The sequence below is a fragment of the Hippoglossus hippoglossus genome, chromosome 7 (genome assembly GCF_009819705.1).
Source record: "Hippoglossus hippoglossus isolate fHipHip1 chromosome 7, fHipHip1.pri, whole genome shotgun sequence".
NCBI lineage: Eukaryota > Metazoa > Chordata > Actinopteri > Pleuronectiformes > Pleuronectidae > Hippoglossus > Hippoglossus hippoglossus.
Genome location: NC_047157.1, coordinates 5566609 through 5594318, shown reverse-complemented (window position 1 = coordinate 5594318; position 27710 = coordinate 5566609). Strand labels below are relative to the sequence as shown.

The following is a 27710-nucleotide window of genomic DNA, read 5'->3' as shown; positions in this document are numbered from 1 at the left end:
CTTGGGAATGGAATAATTTACAAGACAAATTTAATTTGGAAATATAACTTACAAATCCGAAGGCCACTTTCAAAACATTATTTTATTAAAGACTGTTTTCAGTTAGTCAGGCTCCCTCTCGTATACCCTCACATCCAAAGTTGTTATAATGTATATGTGAATATTCTAAACAGATTATTTTTATGCGACTGTGTAATATATTCCACAAGGCCATTTTGGAGAGGTAACAGAGATGCAATGTACTATACCATTATATATCTGGAGTCCAGGTTAGTTTTTGACGATAAATGATATTCTTTGCATGGTGTTTTCCCAGTGTTTAGCACCTTTTAAACTGTCCTTAACAACAAGAAACTGCCTAAATGTTCTAAAAATATTGTTTCACTACTTAAACAAAAACAGCAGAAAAACATGTGAAATACAGTATATCCATAATGAAGTCTATTTACTTGCAAAGTGCTTTCATCCCAACTTGTTTATAATTTAATAATAAATCTAGCCTTAATACAAAATGTATGACTGTATCCTTACTCTAAACTCCATAAACTTACTTTGCCACTTTGTTGATAACAGGTGCAAAGTTGGTGGGTCCATAGAGCTGCACCGTCCTCAGGCTCTGGAAATAAGCCTCCAGAACCCCCTCTATTCCCACACAGTTTGGATTATCATTGTCACCGCTCTGCAACACACAGCATACAGCACACTCATGAAGTGCAAGCATTACATCATGCAGGTTCATTACCTGACGTCTGCCTCCACAGCAAGCACTAAATGATGAAGGCACTTACCAATGAGGAATAAAAGCATATTTAGGTATTTAGTTTTCTATACAGGACATAAGCTTACATCCAAATAAATATTCCTCCTTTCTGTCCTCTAGTGGGAACAAAAATGAGAAGTTTCCTGGGTATTTTGTCCTCACTTAACTTGTGGTTGTAAAGGGTCTTCAGAAGGCAATAAATACACGACTTTCTAATACTATTGGCAAGTTCAGGCAAACAGTACATCAGGAAGTCCATGGAAGTTCAATGTTGGTCAGATAGAGAAACAATTAATTTATCATATAAAGCACAGCAGAGGCCGAGATATTTTGTCCCCATTATTTGGGTGCCGCCTCCTTTATTCCCATAATAAAACTTGACAGGGTCATTACTTAGAACCTCCCTGCCTTGGTGGCTGCATCTTTGAAACTCCGTGCTCCCAGTTTGTATCCAAATCAAAACTGATATAACCCTGATCACCTCATCTCAGTTTAAAATAAGAAGGCAATGCATCTCTGGTTTCAAAAACAATGAAAAAACGATTTTTGAAAATCTTTCATAAGGTAGGAAATGACTTTGAAGTTTATAGGCCTTAAGGACATTGTTAGTAACGATGAACTGAAAAATAACTTTCCAATAACTCCATGATACTTTATCACTTTTTACTCCCCATTTGTGTGTATCACCACCATTCTTTTCTGCTATTCATTAAAATAAGAAACATTGTAAAAGGGTGGTTACTTTAAAACATATGGGGCCTGATCTGCGTGCGTTACTGTTGTGTAGCTACAACAAAGAAATATAAACATAACTCAAAGAAACGCGATATGGGAGAGTATCTGCGAGGAGGTAAATCCTGTGGGTAAAACAAAAAGAACAACCGATGAAATTAAGAGAAGATGGCAGGACATAAGAAGAAGAACAAAAGAAAAATAGCTCATAATAAAACCTCGGCACATAAAACAGGTGGGGGGGGCCGGTGGAAGAGACGCCTCTGACCAATATTGCGCAGCAGGAACAGTTCACTGTCTGTGGCACGAGCGCTGAGGCGCGACACTCGGGCCATTGTAGCGCACACGGAGCGCACACAGGCAGCGGGTCAGCGCTGTGTCTGGTGTGACGATGGCCACCAGTGCCCTGGAGAGAGAGGGATTATTTTTGCTTCTGTCAATCCAAACATGTTACGCTCTCTCCATCTTCTTCCTGCCGTCTCCTCCTCACCACAGTAACTGCAGCCATCTTGGCTCAACGCTGTGGTGATTCGCACCTACCTTTCAAACATACTAAATAAAGATGCAGTCACAACCACCGCAATTATTTTCAGTGTTTGTAAATCACAATGCGTGTGCTAAATTAAAGTATTTGCATCTACCGATATTGCATAATTATTAAGGCAAACGTACAAAATGAAAACAGCACGTTATTCTGCACACAATCCTCAGTGCGGACCAATAGTAGATCCGCTTGCATGTTTTTTTGGGGGTGAAATCAAGTTTGCACACGTTTTTACACACGCAAACCTTTAGTAGATCAGGCCCACGATGGAGTGATATTGATTTTGACAACACAAGTGCAGACTTGGCTTCACTACAGCTTAGCATCCAGCGGTTTCTGACTGGTTGCCCTCATCCCTCAGGAGGATGTGCAGGGGAGGCTGGGAGAGTCCTGCTGGCAGGAAGATGAGCCAACTTCTCAACTTGTGCGACCAGCTGCTGTCACAGCGACAGCTCCTGGTCCAAACCACACCCTGCTATGAGTGAACTGTGCAAGTGTGTCTTGTATGTGTAAATTTGTTTGTGTGTATGTGTGTATCTTACCAGTGGAAATGCATGGGAGATTTTGCCATCAGGTGGCAGCTTAGCACCGAAGCCATAGGCAGGAAAGAGCTTGTCGCTGTCGTAGTCCTGGATAATCTCCCCCACTGCTTTCAGGGCCATGGCATATGCATTCATCTGGTAGGGACTCATATAGTGGAGTGAGGTGGGCTGCGAGGGGTTACCTTGGAAGACACATACATCACACTGTGAAGTCAATGATGATAAATCTCCCTCCTTATCTCTGTTTGTCTCTCACCTCTGAAATACACTATATCACCAGCGGAAATAGAATAGAAGATGACTAATGCCAGGATAATAGGATATTCTGTATTTCCCAAAAGTAGCAGAGAATTTACATTTTAATTGCTGTAGAGACAGCCTAATGGTGTTGGCAATGATATGAAGGCTTCTTGGCTTTTTTTTTTTTTTTTTTTAAACAAAGAATAATGCTAACAGGATTATTATGGGGAGTTTTCACTTTATGCAATCATTTAAATGGCTTTAGTTTTGGCATCAGTAGAATTATTTCACACATGAAAACATAGCTGAGTGTTGCTGTGCTCTCCCCTTGGGATAAGCCTGTCTGGACTCTCACTTCCATTTATGAAACGAGTGCCCTGCTTTTAAAGGGGATGAAAGGGAGGAGTATGATTTGATTAAGCCTGCTCCCAACACACCTACAGTAGTGGTAATGCATTCCCCCAATCCCATCTAGCTTCCAGCCGTGCCACAGGTGTACCGTGCGTCTCTGGCTAAAAGAACCCAGCAAAGACATTTACCACACCCTGTGCACATTGCACAGCTGACTGCACTTCCCAGCATGGTGAAAATAAGAGCCTGAATGTAACAATCTATTCAAGAAAGTGGTTTGTCTCCCAGTAAAAGCATGAGTGCACCTGCAATAAAGAAGGTCATGTTACTTTACAAATGGGAACTGGTGCAAATGCTTTTCACACCAAAGTGTTAAACTGTTTCCTCTCTGTAATACCTTTAAGATAAAACATAAGACTCAAGTGATGTCATTTATATCTTGTCAGAGACAGAGAATACAGTTATGAGATTAAAATACGTGATATGATTGGATTGCACGTTGAGTAAAGTGAAGTAAAGGTGCATTACACTCTCAGTGGCAGACACATTAGAGGCCCCCATCTTTGAGCAAGAAAATCTGTTGAATTTCCTTATGTATGACTTATTTCTTGGAAACAATATTGAGTATATCACTTACATATGAGACATTGCATTGAACTGGACATGTTTCATATTAGTTCCTACCAATTTTAGAAGAAATAGACATTCAAAACACTTCAGCATAAATAATATACCATAATCTGGATACATTTACATTCTGACCAGAGGCACTGGGATCATCCTCTGGAAACCAACAATGTCCATGACAATTTTCATGCCAACCTGTGCAGCAGTTCTTGAGATTCATCAAACAAGTGAAAACTCTGACCCTCTGATGGCGTAAGCTAATAAGTCAGAACATCTACAGTCAGAATAATTCATCTTCTAGGGATCACGAATGACTACCTCATTGCAATCAGTCAGAAATGACTGTGGTGGTTTAATGAAGCCACTCGATGATGCATAGGGACGCCTACTTTGTATAATTCCATCAAATTATCTACACCGCTTATGCTTAAAGAGACCTGGGGGGGGGGGCTGGAACCAATCCCAGCTGACATTGGGCGAGAGGCGGGGTACACCCTGGACAGGTCAACAGCGTATCACAGGGCCAAAATACAACCAGACAACCATTCACACGCACATTCACATCTGTTCTCAATTCAGAGTTTCCAATGAATCTAACCCCAGTCGGCATGTCTTTGGACTGTGGGAGGCAACTGGAGTAGCTGTAGAAAACCCACACTGACACAGGGTGCAACATGCAAACTCCACACAGAAAGACCTCGACCGAAGCAGGTTTTCAGCCAGGGACACAACAGTGCCAACCACCGCACCACTGGGCTGCCCTAAACTTTTTAAAAGAAAATATGCAGAAACTCTTTCTCCAATATTCCAGCTGTTAAAGCAGGAATACAAAAGTGTTGGCCTCTAAACACTTTTTTTTCTTGTCAGCTAAAGAACAAAAGACTGATACAATACAATCTACTTTCAATCCTTTTTTTGGGTTGCACTTCCTCCTGGCTCTTTTGTGGCTTTGATTCAAACACAACACCTTCTTGCTGTGAGGCGACAGTGCGAACCACCACACCACCGTGCTGCTTACTTTATATAATGAATAAGCAGATTCTCATATATAAATGTCACATTATTCCTTTACTGCTGGTTATGTAAGCCAACTGATTCATCACTGGCAGTTCACATGGGTGTTCTGCAAGCTGTGAGGACCTTGAGTCACATTTAATGATAATTTGAAAGGGTTTGGGGATCACATCTGGTCTATAGATGTTTCGATGCAATGGCTGGAAGACAGGGAAGAGTTAGACAAATGCGCACCACAATGAATGAAATATGCAAGTGAATTTTGTGTATCCAAAATTGCACCAGGTCTGTGACCTACCATTAGATGCGGTGAAGTCTATAGCCACTGTGAAGTTCAGCTGGGTTCTATTACAAATAAAGAGGAGAACAACAAAGAGCGTTAAACACATCAGTGCAGTTTATACACGGTGCATCTCCAGCACTTCAGGCACACCAGTACAATCCACTGCAGTACAATCACTTCACTGGTTCACTGGCTCATTACTATCGCAGGGCAGTGTTCCCATTCAGAAGGCACAAATAGGTCGAACAAATTAAACCAGTAATTAAAAGTGAATTAACTAAATAAATGAGGTATTTACACATGAGATCTATCAATACAAACTTCTTCAAAACCAGGGCCTTTCAGAGCCAATATAAATTCAATTTGATGCTGCTTGCAAAAAAGCTTTAGGTAAATTCAATCAAGTATCAAAATGCAAACACACACACACACACACACACACACACACACACACACACACACACACACAACGGTGTCTATTAGTGCACGGTGGGACAGGAGGCTGATTATTATTCTACTCACCCTCCTCGGATGAAATCCACAAAGGTATACTCGGACTCCACTTTGAAGGACAGCAGAGTTACCTGGCAAACAAAAAAAAAAAAACACACACACAACACAACACACACACGACACAAAGGCCGCCACAAAACACACCCCACACACCACACACACACACACACACACACACACACACACACACACACATATACACACAGTGATAAACAAAGGGGGAAGGGTGGAAGAAGGGCCAGTGCCAGGAAGACAGGAAGGTAAAATGACAAACAGGTGCCAGACAGTAAAAGACTGAGTGAGAAGCAGATGTAAGAGTTAATGATGCCTACAATGTATAAAGTATAAAACAATCATGAATGCAAACATTAAGAAAATGACAGGTATGGCGGAGGTGGGTGTACTCACGGTCCCAGAATTAACGTATTTTCTTCTTTTGCCTTTCTTTTTGGGATTTAGAACCTGCCGGTGATGAGAGAAGTAAGAGAACGAGTGAGAGGGTACTTGTAAAACCACTTCACATGCTGGACTGATGTTGATAATGAACATGAATAATTCAACAGATTCCTGATAATGGTGACAGCCCATGAATTGGAACTAATTTCACTTTTAACTATGTGTATATATGCAAAAATGATAGAACTGGACTTTGGCAGGTGAAAATAAACAATATTCATCCATCCACTGTTGTTACAAAAAGAGATTACATGCCTCTGATGTCTTATTTATTCATTCTTCTGCAATAATATTATTAATTTGTTTGCTTGGACCAAAGATTATAATAAGCCTTGTGTAGAGTGTGTGATCGGTAATGTGCTAACAAATAAAAAGTTTATATTTATCAAATTTATTGTCATAAATTGTACACACATGTAGAAACGAAAAAGTTATCTGCTATTTTGCCGAAGTATAGTTTTCACATTTAAGTCATTGTCACAAAATAATTTTGTCTGACCAGCTTTACTTAAAACTGCAGCAGATTTAAAAGCCCCTTTCAAATACAACCTCTGTCCGCACAAGCATCATAACTGTATTTGGTCGTTATTGAATCAGAGTTGTTAATAAAGTCCTTAATCTAAAGCTTTCTAGACACCATCCACCCACCATTAATAAACATAAAGTTCTTCCTTAAAGAGGAGGGTCCAGAGTGGTCACTTTTTTACTGTTTCATTTGCAGGGAAACAGGGAGAATGACCCAAATGCAGACCAGCAGATGTAGTTCATCTGTTTTTTATGTATTGTTAGACCATCAAAGATCAAAGCAAGGCAGTACAAAGCAGGTAGTAAATCTAGTCAAGAGTAACAAGGAATCCAGAGTCCATCAACAGGAAAAATGCGTGTAACCAGAGCTAAGGTCAAAAAACACAGAAACACTGGGAACAGAAACATTATCAAGAGGAAACACAGCGGAACACAGAGACTTAAATACACGAAGTAGGTGAAGGGGAATACAAAATACGTGAAAAATACCTTCAGTATATTAAGTGTCATGATGATTATTTGTCTGAAAATTTGTCACAACTTATAACCCCATTCATTCTTGTCAGAGTGACTTTGAGCAACAACATCTAATCAGTTATTTTTTTTAGTCAAACTGAACATTTGTCAGACATTTTGAAATTGCCTACTCTGAGATATCGTGTTCACAAAGCAAAAAGATGTGTTTTCGCAGTGACCCTGCTTTGACCAACAAATACCATCGAGAGTCTTTATATGGTTCTTTGACAAAACTTGGTGGTAGACATTAACTGCAACTGCCAAAGTATATTTTGGCAAGAAACATCAAATTACAGGATTAAATTTCTTCAACGAGCTCCATGGTGGCTGAGGTGAGAACCAACTTGACATGATTGGAAGATGGGATAATGAGCGGGGTGCTGAGCCTCCAGGACTCACTGGCTGTGAGAGTTGAATAAAAAAACTAAGAATAGCTATACTAAATTATGGTTTTTTTCCTGTCGTTATTCAAGAAGGTGATCTTTTAGCTAGGGAGCAGGACTTGGGGTTTTAAGCATTAAACTCTGAACATGAAATCAATAAGTCCTGCTCTCAAACTGTACGACCACACTTTAATAAAGACATGGTTCTAAAATGAACCATGAACAGAATGTGACAGCTGATAGTATGTACGAAAATTAAATACGAAAAATCTAGTCGGAATTAGTGCTTGCGTTGAAAAGTAGGAGATAGTTAGCCTGGCGTGTTAGCTCTCTTTTTAACATGGAATAAAGGCCTAACAGCACAATGTGTTGTTCGTCGTGTTGAAATCATGATGACTCGTGCTATAACTGCAGGAACATGTTTTCTATCCTATCTCTTCTCTTTGTGAAATGTTCCATTCATTTGAAGGTTGCATAATTTTCAACAAAATGTATTCAGCTCTTTTTACATTGAGAGCACCTTTATTCATCATCTGTTGTAGCACCTATATTTCAGTGCATCAGTAGGAAAGGTTGTACAAGCTTTTGCGAAGGCTGCAGGGATTCCCCAGTCGTTGGACAACCAATCAACTGAAGCTACAATAACAAAATCAACTGAATAAGTGTTTGCAAGGACAACAAGACACCCACACGTCGTGTCTCACCTCATAGACGTTGAATTGGTTCTGGCCCCGAGACAGCTCTCTGTAGCTGGTGGTGAACTCGCCAATGAAGTCATGGCTGCAGACAAACACCCACACAGACAGGCGAGCATTAACACAAGTTTTATAATCTAAAATAAATTGTCCAACCACATCTGTTTCTTCATATTTGTGCTTGTCAGTCTCCTGGCCGATCTCCTTGCTGCATGATAACTTTTCTATTTTTTTTGCCACAGCTTTTCAAATGTGCATCCACGTAATAAATAATGCACAAAATTTCCTTACAACAGCTGTGAGATGTCATTATGAATAATGAGGTTATGGTGAGTGGTTATCCTGAGATGCTTTTACCTTCCATCTCGATCCCAGTCAAAGACATCTATCTTCACGGTCCTGAAATAGAGAGAAGGAGTTTCATTTCGGCTCTTCAACAGATCATATGCTGTCAGTAAAACCAGAACTTGAAGATCTAACTTTTAAAAAGAAAACTCTTTTCACAGTGTCACATTGGGACCAGAGCAATTACACGTTAACTGATTAAATAATGTCACGCCGAAGAAGATTATAGGTGCAGAAGGTACAGACGGTTATGTGAACTCTGAATTTCCAGGCTATCTGTGCCCCTTTTTAATTTCTGGGGGGGAAGTAAGTAAATTGCTTTGCACTGTATTATGGGGATAAAAAAAAAGAGAAAAAATTATTGAATGCAAATGAAGACAGAATTTGCCTGTAAGGTTTTGCACCGATTGCAGAGAAATTCCCTGAAAGTTGAACCTTTGCCTGTTGAGGTACATGGCTGTGGAGAAGAAGATTATTATTGGACTCTGGGGACTCCTGTCTTGTGTGTCCCTAACCTCCAGCTTTACAGATATAAGCAGAAATGAAGAGCTGCTTGGCACAGTCACACTGGAGAAAGTCATAAGCTGCTGATTTACACAATGTTTGCTAATGAGAAACCTGCTCACTGGTTTACAAGTGACCAGTGAGAAGTGGCAGATGCATTGTTCACAGAGGCAGAGAGAGCCGTCCCCCTCTCCCAAAGGGTCCTTGGGCAAAATACTGAACCCAAAATTGCCTTTGACAATTTTTTACCATTGTGCCTACAATGTATGAATCATGTCCGGCTCAGACTCACAGTCTGTCTGAACAAAGCTTGATAATGATACTTTCACTCATGCTGTTACCTGCAATTCTAATGCTATTAACATTTAGAATTTTTTTTTTTTTTTACCTTGTTTCCTATTACTGTGTTTCTCTCAAGCAAGTCAAAGTACCACTAGTTTAAAAACTGCTGAAAATATATAATATAGTGCGAACAAAGCCGGATGCAGGTTGTGCAACAGAGTGAGCCACTTACACTCAATTTATTTTCACAATATGAGGATCTGCAGCTACAAATTGGTTCCTAACAAATGAATCATTTACTCCTGTTATTAAGACATTATGCTCATTATTTTACATTATAAATATTACAGTAGCAGAATAATGCACTGTTGCTTTTGATTTTTTGTATGATTTATTTGATTTAACTTTAATGCCATCTAGCATGAGAAAGACCTAATCAGGGTAGTTTCTTCCTCCCGCTTCCAGGATTCATGCTCAGCTAAGCTAACTTTATTCTGGAAGTAGCTTCACCTTAACAGTCATACATAAGAAGGGTATCAATCTTCTAATTTAAATCTTTGCACATATTTAAATGAGCCATATTTCTGGAATTACTAAACTTATAATGTGCCCTTCAAGATCTAGTGTTTCCCTATGAAAAAAAGCAAAAGATGAGCATTTCTAAAGCCGATAATTCACATTAACGTAAAAAAGATATAAAGATAAATTGAGAATAATAGTCCCTACTCCTGTGTCAGTGCAGGTACTGCAGTTGTGTATGCATCGTGACCTGTATGACACACGAGCCTGCTGTCACAGCCGCTAGCTCAGTCCAGCCTCACTCTGAATGTAAAACAGTGCTGTGTGAAAATGAGTCAGTCTTAATAACACCAGTGCTGGTCCCTGGGACACCATGACCGACTGCTGGCATTATTCTGACCGCCCAGCAACGGGTGATGTCATTCACATACAGAGTCTGCCTGTGCCCTATTGGTTCTCAAGAGTTCCCATATACTTCATCTAATCAGAGAGAATAGGGTGTGCTTTTTCCAGGGCAGCGATGGAAATGTAATCAGCGATGGAAATCAGGTGGCCCATGCTGTTTGTACTATGACATCTCACCTACCGGTTTCTTTGGTGTCTAAGAAGTTAATTGCCTCAGGATTATGTTTCATTCGCTCTCCATTTAAATGCATTACACGGTTGTGCAAAATGGTTCCTGACCTGTCATAGTCTCCATTGCAGAGAGCTCTCACAGGGATGGTGAAGGGCTGCCACACCGGGTTCAGTGTGTTCTTGATCACCTCTGTCTTGTGGCAGATGGTGAACCTGCCAGCAAAATAACAGATGTAAGGCCACAAAAGAGAGCGCACATCGTATTGCTCAGATTGTGCGATGAAGATGCTCCCACATCTCTCATCTCCCGCTCCCTTTGCAACTCTACAAATGCTTTGCAGGCTGCTGTGTCTTAAAAATCTGCTTAAGTATATCTGGGGGACATGACAGAGTTGCAGATGGAGTTTTATTGCTACAAACATCTCCCCCCGGCAAAGCAGTGTAAGAATGTAATAATCGGAAAAGAAGGATATGCTAAGTTAATTTGTATAAGGAACAAGTAAAATGAGAATGTGGGTGAATAAATGGGGCTTTCAACACCACAGTGCTCATTAAAAATGTAAGCTCATATTTTTCCTGTACAATGTTTATGCACTGTTGTCCCACTTAACAGTCACAGGAACTGCCAAGTAGGACCATCTTTGCTGTAGATACTTTAGCTGTGCAGGGTCTACTGAGAGTTCGGTGCTCTGATCAGCATAGTGCTGGCAGCCTTCGAATGTCACTTAAATAATGAAATCAAATTATGGACTGATTGTCTCCATTATTTTAGGACGTTGATAACGAACCAGGAAATTGCAATGTCGAGTTTGGTTGTTGTGGACACACGATACATTCAATATAAAAAAAGTTGGAATAAACTACAGCAGTGGTTAGTTTTATGAAAAACATTGGCTATGAAATCTTCACTGCAGATAAACCAGGTAGAATGAAAACAAAGATTTCTAACTTCACACTGCACCATAGTCTCTGCACACAAACAATACAAAGTGACCGTATATTGTAGAACTGTTTGAGGACGACTCACTATGGAATAATAATAATAATTCTGAAGTAACTCCAGAGAATTAACACAGACAAGAGAACAGAGCATTACAAACAGGCAGGTCACGAACAGGCACTGCACTAGTACATACAAATTAATACTTACTTTAAAGACAGGAAGACACTATTAAGTAATATAGTACTGAGATATTTTTTGGAAAATGACCACAATGACCAAAAAGACATGGGTGTTATTTGTTATTACCTCTATTAGATGTTCATAATCAGACCTTTTCACAGTGTTGTATCTGTATTAGTTTTTAGTATTGGATGTATTGAATAGAGCTTGGTTCTAAAAGCTATCTAAACCTGCCTTTTAAGAACATAAAATTAAGCCTAAACTAAAGAGTCTAAATAAAAAGCTGTTGAGGTGGTTTTAACAGTAGGAAATTTAATGAAAAGTAATAGATACATATGACCATATTTCCTCTTTCTTACTCAAGGTTGTATAATTTTTTTCTATTGAAAATGGAAAACTATTGTCCAAAATGTGAGAAAAGCTTTCGGTCGTTATACGAGCACATCGGAGACGGTTGCTTGCTTCAGGCTTCAGTACCAGATAATGAGGAAAAAAGAACATCTACAAAAACATCAGATCTATTCGTATTGGTTTAAAGCACATTATCTGTTCATATCCAAACACTATATTAACACTCATCGTTCCTGCCGGCAGGCCATGGAGGTCCTGTATATTGCTATCATCTCAAGAGCCGGACAGAAGCTGGTTAAAGATGCAGATTAACAGTCAGACTCACGTTCCATCCTCGTTACTGCGGTAGAAAACCAGGAAGGGGTCTGACTTGCCAAAAAAGTCCTTCTTATCCAGCTTGTTGGCACACAACTGCATAGTGGCAATATCCTGGGAGAAAGACAAGCAGTTTTAGTTGATTATCAACTATTCTGATGCAATTTAATTCCCGAGCCAGCAACTTGTTTTCTCCAGGACCGTATTTCTTGGTGATAAAGGAGCAGGCGTTTTGAAAAACCTCATGCATCGTGGTGATGCAAAATGTGGATTCAAAACACCACCGTCACCATGACTGGCGTACATATTTACAGTGATTGCGATCCTGCACTTAATTTAAATTACACACTTTATTAGTGGGAGACATTGATTTTATTATGGGTTGTTTGTGATATAGCCAGCCAGAGGGAATTGCTTTATACATATGTATGTGTAGTTAGAGCAGTTAATGAGGAGCTGTGCTATTCCTGCTTCTGTGCTGAGATCGGGCTGGACAGACAGACAGACAGACACAGTCCATCATTGACACAGAGGGCTCGTCAGTCTGCACACATGTAGGCTACACACTCTCACACACTTATCAAAATTCCCGAGTCGCATTTGAATCTTGTCAGGGGCAAAACCTCCCAGAGTAACGATGGTAAACACAACGAAGATAAACGTGTTCACATAATGGTCTCTGGAGCACACACACACACACACTTAGACACACAAACACACACAGGAAATTCAGTTGGTATCTGACTGCCTCGTTGGTATTAATATATCACCGTGGCAGGGGAATGGAAAATTGGAGGAGAAATATCACTTAGTTCATAGCAGGAAACCAACTTGACAGTTAATTTTGAATACATTTAGAGTGCGGAGCGAGCCGGGAAACACATAACATCAGTGTTTATCGGCGCTGAACACTGAAAAAAGCTAACTTGAGGATGGGGCTCCGGATGAAGTTATTTACAGGTTAAACTCCTGCACATTTGTTCCATTTTATGATCAACGTTTGATAGATTGGCCCATCACTACATGTTTTCGGTGTGTTCATGTGTGTGAGAGCGTGCTTGTGTGTAGGAGTGTTTGTATCTCAGGGGAGAGGATTGCAAGCTATTACAAGAACAGTATCAGGGTGAATACAAAAATGCAGACAATATGAGTGTGTGTGTGCATGTGTGTGTGTGTGTGTGTGCGTGTGTGCGTGTGTGTGCACTGACCCTGCAGTTACTGAGCTCCTCTGCAGTTAAGATAATGACTCCACACTTCTTTCCTGGAATCCCACTGAGAACGCAAGGAGAGAGTGTGAGAGACAGAGAGAAAGATGGAGAAAGAGGGTAATTGAAGCATGACATAAATTATACAATGGCCAAGCAGATGGCATTTATCATTCATTATTGTGATACGTGACCGCACAGCATGCAGATTGTCATATTTACAAGAAAACGCTCACACATTACCCTTACTTGCACAACATTACAAAATATATATATTTTTAAAATTTGTATCAAAAAGCAACAAAATCACATTTGTCTGAGTCAGGCAACGAAAGCCCAGAGCTTTCAAGCCCATTAAGGACGCACTATGGCTCCTGCAGTAAAGTGATTTCACTGTACACTTTTTAATGCCACCATTTTAATTGAAATAAAACACCTTCCCTCTACGTTAACAGCCTACAAAGCAAGATTTTTCATGAAATTACTATTTTACGAGTGCATTTTTCAGAGAATAAAAAAAAAAATTGGCAGATTCTTGTATGTTACAAGAATCCTTTTTGGTAACCGAAGAGATTCAATGGAGCTATTGGAGATTGGGTGAGTTGCTCAAGGTCACTATGGTAACACGGAGGGACAGCTCTCACCTGTCCAGGACATCAGTACTGTTCAACCTTCATGTGCATCTTAATACAATAAGTAAGTTAAAAACACTTTTCTGCAAAGGTCACTCAAAGATGAATATCTGAAGTAATAACTGGGTTGTTGTTCTTAGTAAAATGCCAACCACCATTAAAACCCCAAGAGGAAGAGAAGAGTTATAATAATATATGAATGTCCTTATGTACAGTTACATACAGTTATGGTAATGAGAACATTATGTCTGCCTAACATCAGAAGCTTGATAATAATTTTTTTCATAAGTGTTTTGTTGAACATTTACATCATGAACACTTTAATGGAAAATGGAACTGTGAACTTTGAAATGTTTAAACACTTAAATGCCATGCGGTCAATAATAATAATAAATAAATGCTAAAGCAACTTTGTTAAAGTTCAGAATTGGTTGATTGAATTGTTTTTACTAAGGCAATTAGTTTCCTTAAATCAACTGAGTAGTGACAAGTGGCCACAGCTTTAATTTTGTAATAGATGTTAGTGGTAAACATTTTTTATACATCTTGAAGTATTCTGTGCAAAGAAGGTGCATTTGAGTTACTCAATTCATACAAATCATATAACTCAATCAAGCTAATATTATTAACTGTATTTACCTAAATTGCTAATGTATACTACTACTATTACTTTCACTCAATTAAACAATATTTATATTTAATTTATTTGAGTATATAATACATTTCAATGATTTATTGCAAATATTTTCCTCAAACTGCACTGAATTAACTGTGGACAAAAATATTTCCCTCAGGGGACAATAAAGTCTAAAGTCCAGTCTAAAGAGATGTTTGAAGAGGAGGTGGTCTCAGAACAGATGAATCTTAAAGAAGTTCTTGAAGATAGGAGGAGAGTGGCAGCTCATCCCAGAGTACCACACACTGTCAAACCTTGTTCCTTGGAGGAACGGAGTGGCTTTGAAGGACTGTAAGCCCGTATGATTGTATTTAAGTAGATGCATGCAGATCCAGAATGTTCTTTTCAGGCAAGTGTTGGTGACTTGAATTTGGTGAAATTTGTCAATTAGAAAAAAGGGGCTCCAGCATCGAGCTTTGGGGCACCTCTGTTGAGAGAGGGTGAGATACATTGACACATTGAAGGGACGCCCAGTGAGATAGGATTCGAACCAAGAATGCACTTTGCTCAACATGTCTATATCAGAGAGTATGTATAGCACAGTATAGCATAGAACGCATCAAGGGCTGCTGATAGGTCCAGCACGATAAGAAAGGAGTACAGCGCTGCAGCTGTAGCTGCCTTTAGGGCTTCACAGATAACCGACCCATTTTAGTGTGGGGCCACTCTTGAAGCTCGATTGATTTGAATCAGCAGGGCCTCTGTGAGAGGAACTCCGAGACCTGTAAAAAAAATTGCCCTTTGATACCCTTAGATAAGAATCTGCAGTGTTTAAAACCATCTTTTTTAAATTGAGGTTTTCTTTTTCCTTGACTTCCCTGGCATATTCCCATGTTTCTTGGCTCATTACAACCACCTACTGTCAATCTATGGAACATGTCTTTATCCCAGAAGACATTTTGACATAAAAAATGCCTATATTCTAATGAGCTGCTTCAGTTTCAGGGTCCTGATACTGTGCATGCTGGCTGAGTAGCCAAGTTCCCGTCCAAAATTGGCAAGAGAATGTGAATTAATGTGGGTTTCCATCCACTACTGTTATGTGAATATTAGGCGCTTGGCACATTGGGGCAAACAGCTGGCGGTGCTAATCCTTCAGTCCAGGGTGATTAAACTACTGCAGAAGGATAACCACTCATCTCAGAAAAGTGTGGACCAGTGGAGTCCTAGCATAATATTTCATTGTTTTTTATGAACAAATTGAAAATGCGCATGAAAGTAGGTAGCTTTTACCTCACCAATGGTAACACTGCCTTAGTTAACTGGGACACTTGATGAAACAGAGCCATCATAAATAGTATTACAATGTGAAAACAAATGTGTGATACAACATTGTCTTAGCAGGAATGTGTTTGTGTTGTCTGCATACTTGTTGGTATGAGTGTTTGCTTTCATGGACACGATAAAAAAAATCTCCCTGCGATTAAATAGTTTTATTTCTGTTTGTGATTAAGTGAAATGGCTAGTTTTAATCAAAACGGTGGCTTAATTGAGTAAAATATACTCTCAGGCAAAAACACTATTAATCTAATAAATGTATTTGTTAAAGATCCATTAACTGCTTTTAATATTACTAGACTATAACATTAGTCTAGTGAATAGATGAAAACAGAGTTGATGTCTAAAGAAGAGACTTGGAAAAGCAAATGGGGAACAGAGTGGGAGTAGGATAAGAAATGAGGGGTGACTTTGTGACTATCAGGGACATAAAGCCCCAGCCTGCCTGCTGTCTGTCACCGAACTGTCCCCACAAGATGTGGTTAAAAGGAGAGCAGAGAGGAAGATGAAATAACACACAACAAAAAAATCTGGAGAATGGAAACAGAGAAAAGACAGCCTTAGACATACGTAGCCAGCATTTTGATTTATCTTATCATATGTTACATTACATACATATATCAGATTGATTATCATAAGATGGAATAGACCATGGCACTGTGACATTATTCTGTTCATGACATTTGAGCTTCCCACCCTGAGCGGAACATCAGAGACAAATAGCTGCTGTGTGGATATGGCCTATGGAAATATAAAGTCAGAGCATCACTCCATCATAAAATAAATATGTAACCATTATAGGCAGTAGAACATACACGCCTTGGCCTGAACTGACATATGCCATCCTCAAGTTGCATCAAGGCTTGGACAACTAAGGTCTAACCACTCTACGAATCTCAAATAAGTGCATATACACTACCGTTCAAAAGTTTGGGGTCTCCCAGACAATTTCATGTTTTCCATGAAAACTCTCACTTTTATTTATCAAATGAGTTGCAAAATGAATAGAAAATATAGTCAAGACATTGACAAGGTTAGAAATAATGATTTTTATTTGAAATATTAATTTTGTTCTTCAAACTTTGCTTTCGTCAAAGAATGCTCCATTTGCAGCAATTACAGCATTGCAGACCTTTGGCATTCTAGCTGTTAATTTGTTGAGGTAATCTGTAGAAATTTCACCCCCCGCTTCCTGAAGCACCTCCCACAAGTTGGATTGGCTTGATGGGCACTTCTTGCGTACCATACGGTCAAGCTGCTCCCACAACAGCTCAATGGGGTTGAGATCTGGTGACTGCGCTGGCCACTCCATTACAGACAGCATACCAGCTGCCTGCTTCTTCCCTAAATAGTTCTTGCATAATGTGGAGGTGTGCTTTGGGTCATTGTCCTGTTGTAGGAGGAAATTGGCTCCAATCAAGCGCTGTCCACAGGGTATGGCATGGCGTTGCAAAATGGAGTGATAGCCTTCCTTATTTAAAATCCCTTTTACCTTGTACAAATCTCCCACTTTACCAGCACCAAAGCAGCCCCAGACCATCACATTACCTCCACCATGCTTGACAGATGGCGTCAGGCACTCTTCCAGCATCTTTTCACCTGTTCTGCGTCTCACAAATGTTCTTGTGATCCAAACACCTCAAACTTTGATTCGTCTGTCCATAACACTTTTTTCCAATCTTCCTCTGTCCAATGTCTGTGTTCTTTTGCCCATATCAATCTTTTCTTTTTATTGGCCAGTCTCAGATATGGCTTTTTCTTTGCCACTCTGCCTAGAAGGCCAGCATCCCGGAGTCGCCTCTTCACTGTAGACGTTGACACTGGCGTTTTGCGGGTACCATTTAAAGAAGCTGCCAGTTGAGGACCTGTGAGGCGTCTATTTCTCAAACTTGAGACTCTAATATACTTGTCTTCTTGCTGAGTTGTGCACCGGGGCCTCCCACTTCTCTTTCTACTCTGGTTAGAGCCCGTTTGTGCTGTTCTCTGAAGGGAGTAGTACACACCGTTGTAGGACATTTTCAGTTTCTTCGCAATTTCTCGCATGGAATAGCCTTCATTTCTAAGAACAAGAATAGACTGGCGAGTTTCACATGAAAGTTCTCTTTTTCTGGCCATTTTGAGAGTATAATCGAACCCACAAATGTGATGCTCCAGATACTCAACTAGCTCAAAGGAAGGCCAGTTTTATAGCTTCTCTCACCAGCAAAACAGTTTTCAGCTGTGCTAACATAATTGCACAAGGGTTTTCAAGGGTTTTCTAATCATCCATTAGTCTTCTAAGGCGATTAGCAAACACAATGTACCATTAGACCACTGGAGTGATAGTTGCTGGAAATGGGCCTCTATACACCTATGTAGATATTTCATTAAAAACCAGATGTTTCCACCTAGAATAGTCATTTACCACATTAACAATGTATAGAGTGTATTTCTGATTAATTTAATGTTATCTTCATTGAAAAAAACAGCGCTTTTCTTTGAAAAATAAGGAAATTTCTAAGTGACCCCAAACTTTTGAACGGTAGTGTAAGTGATTGTGACTGATAGTTACAATCGACCTCGGAGCCACCTCAGTTTTTATTTATAAAAAATCATGAGTTTCGCTCATTTGAGGTGGCCTGGGAGTAGAAGTGACCCTTGACCACTAGCACCCACACAGACCATGTCATGTTCGACAAGAATTAAGTTGTAAACAGAGATATAACTCTGTAAATTAACTGAAGCCATTATGATAATAATACAATTATTGAAATGATGTCATCATATTATTATATATTGATTGAATGTGAATGTTAAAAATGTCACTTACTTTGGGTTAGATAAGATTCTATGTTGACTTTATAATTCAAGTTTGAATTGAAAACTGGACAGTACAGAAATACAGACACGAATGTCACTGTCTCCACTGAGGGCCTCTGCAAGGTGTGAGCTGATAACACAAAGAAAATACATGTAAGAATTCCTGTTAAAAGCCAAACAGAAAACTAAGCTCTATGTTTCTGTTATTTTGATGGATAGATTTGGAAGATACTGTTTTGGGCATTTTAACAGGGTAGTAATGTGTGAAATGGTGAGAGAGAATGGGGGAAGACAGGCAGCAGGAGGACTCAAGCCTCTGTATGTGTAATAAATGTTAAATAAATAAATTAAAGTGGTTTCGGTTAAACTTAATGTTAACTTCTTCTTCATGGAAGTGCTGTGATTTTAATTCATTTCAACTTTTCATTCTTTTTAAAAAGTATCATGAGAAAATGACAACCCACCATTTGCTGGGTTGGTATTAATACCATATATATACATTTATATCTATATATGTATATATAGATATAAATGTACACGAATAGCAGATTGATTTCATACATTATTACTTTGCTTCTTGTAAAACTGTGGACTTCATTGATTTGTAAGGACTTAATTGGCTCAGTAGATCTTGTAAGGCAGGTCGAGTGCAGTCATTAAGAACTGTCAGCTGATGATAACTTCTCTGACTCCTCAAACCTTGTGCTAACACTCGGCAACCACAGGCTCCTCTAAGCTGAGGATCGAAAATGAAAATAATTGATGCCCTACAGTGCAGGAGGAGGCTATAAAAATATAAAAAGCGCTTCAAGCTTGAAATTTCCACAGTGTGAAATGTCATTAAGAAATTGCAATGAAGGGGAACTGTGGAAGTCTAGAAAGGATCTGGAAGACCAAGACTGAAACTACCCTGATGTTACTGCAAAGGAGATGCAGGAAGGTTGGGCACACAGGAGTGCACCGCGCTATACATGCAAATCAGTATCTGTAGAAGCCAGAGTCGTGCTGCGGACATGTTGAGTGCAGCATTGTTAAACTTTGCAGGCACTTGGTTAAGGTCAGGGGGGAAATCGTGGTCTGGTTTAATGCAGAAGAATTCACATTAAGTCACAGACACCTGGTGTTTAAATTTACATTTAACCAAAACTACAGTGTTTCCCAAACCTTAACCAAGGTGCTGCAGTTGGATAAACTGTAGGCTGGACTGTGGGTGTGAGGTTTGTCTCGATTATAGAGTCTATTTAAACCCAAACTGTGGCTGAAAGCTCAAGCCAGAGAGAAAAATGGCCAGTGAGACCCTTTCACTCGCAGACTCACACACACCACCACTGACTGAGCTGAAGTCTCTTTTCCTACATTATAGTGGACACTGAAATTATAGTCTGTGCATGGCAGGCTGACACCCACTGTCAGTGTCGAACAGGGGGGATCACGACGTTGGCTCAATATAAGTATGGCCTCGTTCATCAGCCCAACCAAATACAGTTCTTGATCATTTGTTGTAGTTTTCCATCATAATTGGATTTATCCAGTGAGAACAATGTCTGAAGAGTGAATCTGAAAAACAGAGAAACGGGGACTATTTTTGCTTTTGAGAAGCTGAGAGACATCCCTTGTTTCGACATTTGACAGCTCCAGTGACGGCTGCATTGCATTGTGTGGCACAGGCACAATGTGTTTGGACCTTGATATCAAGACTTTTCATTCTCTCTCTCTCTCACACACACATACACACACAAATGCATTCACATATCATAATAAAAACATTCTGAAGAGGCCACCCAAACTCCGATTGCTATGATTTTAGAGGTGAAAGTAGAAATAACTAAGTCCTACGTTCTTCAGTTTTAATTAGATGTAATTATTCTGTTTATGACTGCCCTTTATGGGCTTTTTGTGGAGGGACTTAAGTTTTCATCTGTCGCCCTGTACAACAGTGGTGTCCACATTCCACTGTTTGGAAACAGGCGGCCTGAGGCAAAGCCAGGAGGCAAAGCTGCCTTCAACTGAACCTAAATCTTTCAGCTGTGTCCCACTTCAATGTCACGATAAAGCAGAATGAAGAATAAGGGCCCCCATCAACGCACCACTGACACAGATTTATTTAGCTTTCATATCAAAGACCACGGCGAAGGAGCAAGACAGCTGACAGAAGATCAGAGAAATACAAAAACAACCATTTAAGGAACACTGATTTAAGCACACAGAGAAAGGAGGCACATAGGGGAGAAAGAATAATGAAATAAAGTAAAATATAACGAGAGAGCCCGTTAGCCACTCGCCTCGTCTCATACATCCACAGCCTTCCGTGACGTAGTTTCAAAGTCGATGGATTCTCTTGCTCATGCCGCCTGCCAGCTGCAGCAGCAGCTACAGGGTGGGAATTATTTATGAATGTATTTACACGATGTGTCCAACTGCACAGCCGCCAGCTATAGCCCACTGGAAACAATAGCTGCCTTGGGTCTGGACTATCTGTCCGATCCTTGACTGCTCACTGACAGAATATTAATGACATGCTGTTCCTCTGTCACATATAACAACCAGTTAGTCTATTCTGTTACTCATCACAAGATGTATCTGAGGCCAGGGAGCGCTCTGTCAGAGCTCTGCTTCCAAGAAGCCAGTGTTGTGTTTTCATCGCCGTGAGCCTGACTTGTATCTGCACAAAGAAACAATACGGTATGTGTTGATGTGGCAAAAATCTTCCACAACGTGCCGTCAAAGTGAGGCAGCTGTGAGCTATTCCGCGATGTGCCATGGCTTTTAATGAAGAGACATGATGTGTAGACTCGTGAAAGAACACTAGTTAACCTTGAGGTCATAGCTGCCACTTGAAAAGTTCAGAGCGTGCCAGCACGCATGTGAGCATTGTTTCTTTTTTTATTATATCTTTTTCTCGTTACTTATTAAAAACATATCTTAATACTAGACCCTATACTGTACTATATACACATATATATTATGTATATTCAAATATATACACACACACAAATACATACACATATATGAATATAAATAAATGGTATGAATGGCATAACTTTTTTCTTTTACTAGAAGGATAGAAAATATGACCCAAACTTTTCTAGATAGTTTAAAATTATTATCTAAATGTAGAAATACAATATTACCTTGTGTTACATGGCTTACACTGTCTTCTGTATCAGTCTTAGGGTGGGTTCACACCAAAAAGTCAGTGTGGTAGCTCACAGGTCATCAAAACAGGAAGAGAAAACATTTTAAAACCAATGAAATGACAGATATACTGGTATGCTTCCTGTCATTGGTTCACACCAGAAATAAACTGCTCCAGAGTTTACTTGACATCGGTCCGGGAACCACCTCCTCGAGGTGAACCAGAGTGTTTGGACTGCACCAGAGTTCGAATCCGGTGTTCACACCATCCAAACAAACTGCACCAAAGGTATAAATGCTCCAGGATCCGATTCATCGGGACTAAACAGGAACCCTCCCTTAAATGTATGGTCATGTTTCTCTTGAGGAAATCATGTAGGTTATTTACATTTAAAAAAAAATTTCAAATTTAGTTGTCTTTCTAAGTCTGTGTGTCAACATGTTTGGCTCCTTTTTTTCATCCTGATATTTGTATTCTTTTTGATTTTATTTTCAGTTTTGTGTCCGTCACAGAATATGTCTGAATGAATTGAAGCTGTGACACATCAGCTACGGAAGGTCAGCTCACCTTGGAGTTTTCCTTCGAATGACAGTTTACTCCTCAGCTTTACCTTGTTCATCCCCTAACTCATTTCTTATGCATCTCATACAATCACTGCAACGCCCTCTTTCTCCCAAATCAGTTATCCTGCCTGTCCCCTCTCTTAGCCAAGGCCACTACTACACAAATTATATAGTCGCTGTCATAAAGTGTGAACACTTCATCATCGTCATCATTATATTGTTTTTAAATGTGCTGCCAAATGTTTGGTAGCGGTCTACTGTGATCTGTGTGTTATTCAAAGAGGTTTCGTAGCTTCTTAACAAACAATAAGAGGATTGGTCATCAAGATCTTGGATTCAGATTCAAAGATTTTTCTTAATTCTCCATGTGAGTTTTTTGTCATTGAATTTAAACTTTTTTCTTGTTAAATGAGGACTTTAGCCTGATTAAAATATGAAAATATTCTTGTTATATTATAACTGACATCTCAATTCTGTCTTTCTTGTCATAATTTAATGACAATTGTCTCAAAATATGATATATTCTTTACTTTAATATAGGCCCTAGTACTCATTAATTCTCACTCACTTATAAACTACTTCATTTTCATCTTCAACATATCTTGATTTTTAAAAACACAGGTTTGGAGCATCACCTGGGTTGACACACAATTATCCTGTATCGTAAATAAACACCTGAACAAGTTAAACTCATTAATTTAGCCTTACAACTGTTTCTAAAAATAAGAAATGATACAAAGACATGTGAGTTAAATGAAGCCAGATGTGTCCAAAGAGCTTGTCAGTCTCTATCTGAGTGAACTTCACAGCAGTCACCACACATAGATTCAGCTCCTCTGTGTTACGTGCCGGGTGTCACCGAGTAAGGACAGGCAGGCACGGAAAAGCCAAGGGGGGGGGGCACATGACCTTATGTGACATCCTTGTGTTACCTTCTGTGTGTCAGACTGAATCTGCCGGGACATGCGTCATAATCTCATGTGCAGAGTACATGTCTGCAGAGTTAATGGTTTACTTGCTGATAGAGGCTTTTTAAGTGGGACACTTACACATGCACATACAAAAGGTCGTCGTCTGGTGACTGGACAGGACTGAGGGACATTCTGGACTGAGAAACCTGTGTGAACCTCGGTGACATGAGACAAGGACTGCGTGGTTGTTGTGGCCCTCAAAGGCCCAAACACAAACACACCGTACATCCCACCACATACACAAAAGCCCAAATGGACCACAGGGGAATGATTTTGCTCCACATCATGGCTGTTCACGTTTCACTGTCTAAGAAATTGCGTTTACAAATGAAAGTTTCCCACAGAATTAATTCAATCTATGGCGGTAATGGGGGTCCACATGCATGAAGGTCACCCTAGCGCACAACAGATTCTGAGTAACATGTACACAGAAAGAGACTTAAGAGTGAAAGATAATTTCTCACATGAGAGAAAGACCCTACATTGATGCCACAACTGCAGCTGAAACTATGTGGTCTGACTGTCTGCGTGGACGGTGAAAACATTATGCACCATAGAGGTCGCTAGCGGTTGCAAGAGCATGTGGCAAATAGCGCTCCAAATACTGCTGCAAACACCAAGGTAGAGATCTCTTATATTATCATGAGAGGTGTAAAAGAATGGGTTCATGATAAAACTGTGACAAAGTAGAATATGGTGGGCCACCACAGTCTACATAATTAATGGAAAACACAGCAAATACATCATATATTAGAGGACTAGACAGGTATTCACAACAACATATATTCTGTTTCAGTGGAGAGTTTGGAGTGTGGGGAGACGGAGAGAAAAATATCTCTGCAGTCGTAGCCAGCTCCAAATGAGCAAGAGAATGAGCTCCAAATTAGCAGAGCTTGACGGGGGTAGAGAAATTACAGTCTCCATGATAGGTGCTAGATGAATTCACAGTACTGATGATACAGAACAAGAGGATCCCAGAGGACGGCTACAACTATGACTAATTGACTTTTAACTGGCATCAACTGACAAAGACTTTAGGTAGTTCTTTAGTTCACAGTCACTGACATGATTGTAGCTTGGTGTTACTGTTTCTACAATTATTTGTGAAATTCATTTGTATATTAACTTTTTTCTTTCATATGTGTTTTATGATAATGTAGAAAGAGAAAAATAGGGAAGTATAAATATAGAATTAAGTATCTACCTACTAATTCCACAAATGTCTGTCTGTCTGTGATGTGTATTGTAAATTGCAAAGCTTGGTGCAATGTGGACATGCCATATGTTCAAAAGGAATACAAATTGAATAAACAGGCTGGTCGCTCTGTAGTTGAACATGTCTTCTATGTCCTCTAATAAACTACAGCAGTGGTCAGTAACGTGGGTCAAAATCTTGATAATTGGATTATTTTTATCATTATTTATTTCACATTCACGGTTGATCATGGCAGGAACAGAATCACTTCCTTTTTACCAAGTTGGCTCAAAAGTAAAAGTATAAAGTTTGTTTTGTTGCCGTATTGATTTATACTGCACGGAATAGCAGAGCTTTTATTTTGAAAAGTTGTTAACATGGGTCTGAACATTGTGTCAACTGCTTAGCAGAACCCTGAAAAAGTAACATGTAATGTATACAAAAATTACAGCAGTTGCAGATAATCCAGGTAGAAAGAACACAAACTTTTCTAATCTCATTCTGCACTATAGACTGCTTAAAAAGCTCTGAACATAAACAATAGAAAGAGACAGTATATTGTAAAACTGTTTGACGAGGACTCACTAATGACAAGGAATAATTCTGAAGTAGCTCCAGAGCTTTAACACAGACAAGAGAACGGAGCATTACAAACAGGCAGGTTTAGCACAGGCACAGTAGTAAAGAGACTATCTAAACAAAGAATCACAAAGTACAGTGCAAGAGTATTTCTTGATATCTTTCACATGAAAAAAATCCTAAATAAAAAGATTAATTCTGAATGAAACAGCCAAATGTGTGAGATCACCAACATGGAAAAGCTGCTCTCATCACTCTGTGATGATCATCTCATCTCACCACAGTGAATCCTTTTGTTATTCCAACAAGTGGTGTAGCTCACAAAATAGAGGTGTTGTCTGTATCAGTGACTGCAACACAACAACACTGTCACATTATTTGCCAAGATGCACAAAGCTGGCAAGCATGAAACTAGCTCCAAGCTAATTTCTGCTTGCTCAAACAGAGCCATTTACAAACACCACCTTGTTTTGTGAGATAAAGTAACAGCTAACTCTTGCCAGTTGGAAGATGAACCATTGTAAATCTGTGTTGATTCATCTGCTGTGAGGCAGATTTTGTAATCAGAAAGTTGGCCCAAAGAACAAAGAATGGTTTCATTGTGTCTGTTTTGTCTAAAAACATTTTCATTCATTCACTGGTTCACTGAGACTGAATTGAAAAAAGGTGATGTGGATAGTAAGTGATTCAACAGAGGTGTAATAGAGGTCTAACTATTATACCTTTTGTGAGGCTAGATTAATGGCCTCTTATTTGATTTTGGGCCTGATAAGGTTTAATCTTCTCTTCAGAAGGAGAAGAGCGGCAGCTCAGTGTTTGGTCTTTGGTGCCTGTCATAGCAGAGCAGGCCAGATAAGATGTGAACCGCCACACCAGATGGCAGAGTGACGACAATGGTACTGCAGGACACAGACCTCACTGATCAGAAAGTGTCGACTGATGTATACGTATCTGTGTGTGTGTGTGTGTGTGTGTGTGTGTGTGTGTGTGTGTGTGTGTGTGTGTGTGTGTATAAAATAAAAGCACAGGTTTTATTGATCAGATTGACTTCCTGAGCTAAATTGTCTTAAAATCAAACCTACTGGTGTCGGACAAGAGCTTAAACATTAAACACAAACTAACTCAACTTATAATTTAACATTAGCACACCTTGTTTTTACCTGAACAACACCTCCTCGACAAATTCAAAAATCGATTTAAACACTCACCCACTGCAACATTTCAATGCCTTGATGTAACATTTGATGAGAAACAAGGACTTACATATGCATCTCTCATCTTAACCATCTTACCGGCCGGCGACAGCTCGTACTTTATATCCAGAAGTGTATGTCTCACCAGTCAAAACTGAAACTAGAAACAAGAACTTCAGTCTTCTCGATATTATGATATAACTGCAGCAGCAAAGGGAAAAGTGATCACTAGCTGGATGACTTTCAGAGTGTATGATTCTAACACTATATTTATGGACGGAAGCAGAGTTGGCAGGAGGGGGTTTGGGTGGATTGCAACTTGCCAAGTGCATCGTTTCACTAGAATAGAGTGCATATACAGTACCTCCACCAAGGCCTAACAGTCTCCTTACGAAACCACATTTGAATTTGATATTCGGATCTGCAACAAATTGTAAATCACTCCTCTGATCATGACTGATTTTTAACCATGATCCATGAACTGTTATCTGAGAAGTCAAGGAAAAGTTTCATACATGCACTGTTAACGAAAAGTGAAAAAAACCCTCATAATTCCCACCAAATTTCTCCAAGTTTCGTGATAATTCATAATATTCTCCAGATCCATGAATCATTCCCTTCGAAAACGATCAATGCCCATCTAGCAATGTTAATGAAAATAGAAAAAAAAAAATCCTTGATATGCACCCTAATCGGGATCCACACAAAAATGTGATGGTTTCCACCACATCCTTCCACCAAGGTCATTCATCCAGTTGTTTCTGTGGAACCTTGTGTATAAACAAATCAGCCAAACAAGCAAACAGACAGGGGACAACATGGACCTCCTTGGTGGAGTTAAGAGTACTTCCTCATTATGTAAACAGAAAACATAATCTGGTCACAGTTATTGAGTCATATTTAAATGTAATTTCAGGAGGGTTGCTCTAACAGCCAAAATTGTGGTTCAGTGATGTTGAGCGATTCGAACCACTAGCTTCAAACCACCAGCTCCATGTTAGCGTAGAAGGCCTCCAAAGAGAGGGCAGAGGCAGTGGAGAGTGACACAATCAGAGATATTGATCATTGTTGTGGCGTGCATACATTTCCAGAAAACACCATAACCATGATTAACATTAGCTTACAAGTATATAGATAGTATTTATACGACTATGCTATTATTACCAATGCTACTTTCAGTGGCCTAACTGTTCATACTGTCCACACTGCTGACAGCGGAATGCTGGTTTTATATGCTCGGGGTGAATGTGATGTTGTTGTAGTTTCAGGGCAAAATGTCTTGAGTTT

General features: G+C 39.6%; 1 protein-coding gene across 1 annotated transcript in view; it reads right to left on the bottom strand.

Moving 5' to 3' along the window:
* Positions 1-27710, bottom strand: part of LOC117764817 (copine-9-like) — a 78335-nt gene that overhangs the window by 10754 nt on the left and 39871 nt on the right. The window contains exons 8-17 of the mRNA XM_034590895.1: positions 13405-13468; positions 12207-12310; positions 10516-10620; positions 8539-8580; positions 8191-8266; positions 6015-6068; positions 5616-5677; positions 5109-5155; positions 2579-2760; positions 552-679 (exon numbers count right to left, since the gene is read on the bottom strand). Coding sequence (XP_034446786.1) covers positions 552-679; positions 2579-2760; positions 5109-5155; positions 5616-5677; positions 6015-6068; positions 8191-8266; positions 8539-8580; positions 10516-10620; positions 12207-12310; positions 13405-13468 — 864 coding nt within the window. The remainder of the gene's footprint in view (positions 1-551; positions 680-2578; positions 2761-5108; positions 5156-5615; positions 5678-6014; positions 6069-8190; positions 8267-8538; positions 8581-10515; positions 10621-12206; positions 12311-13404; positions 13469-27710) is intronic.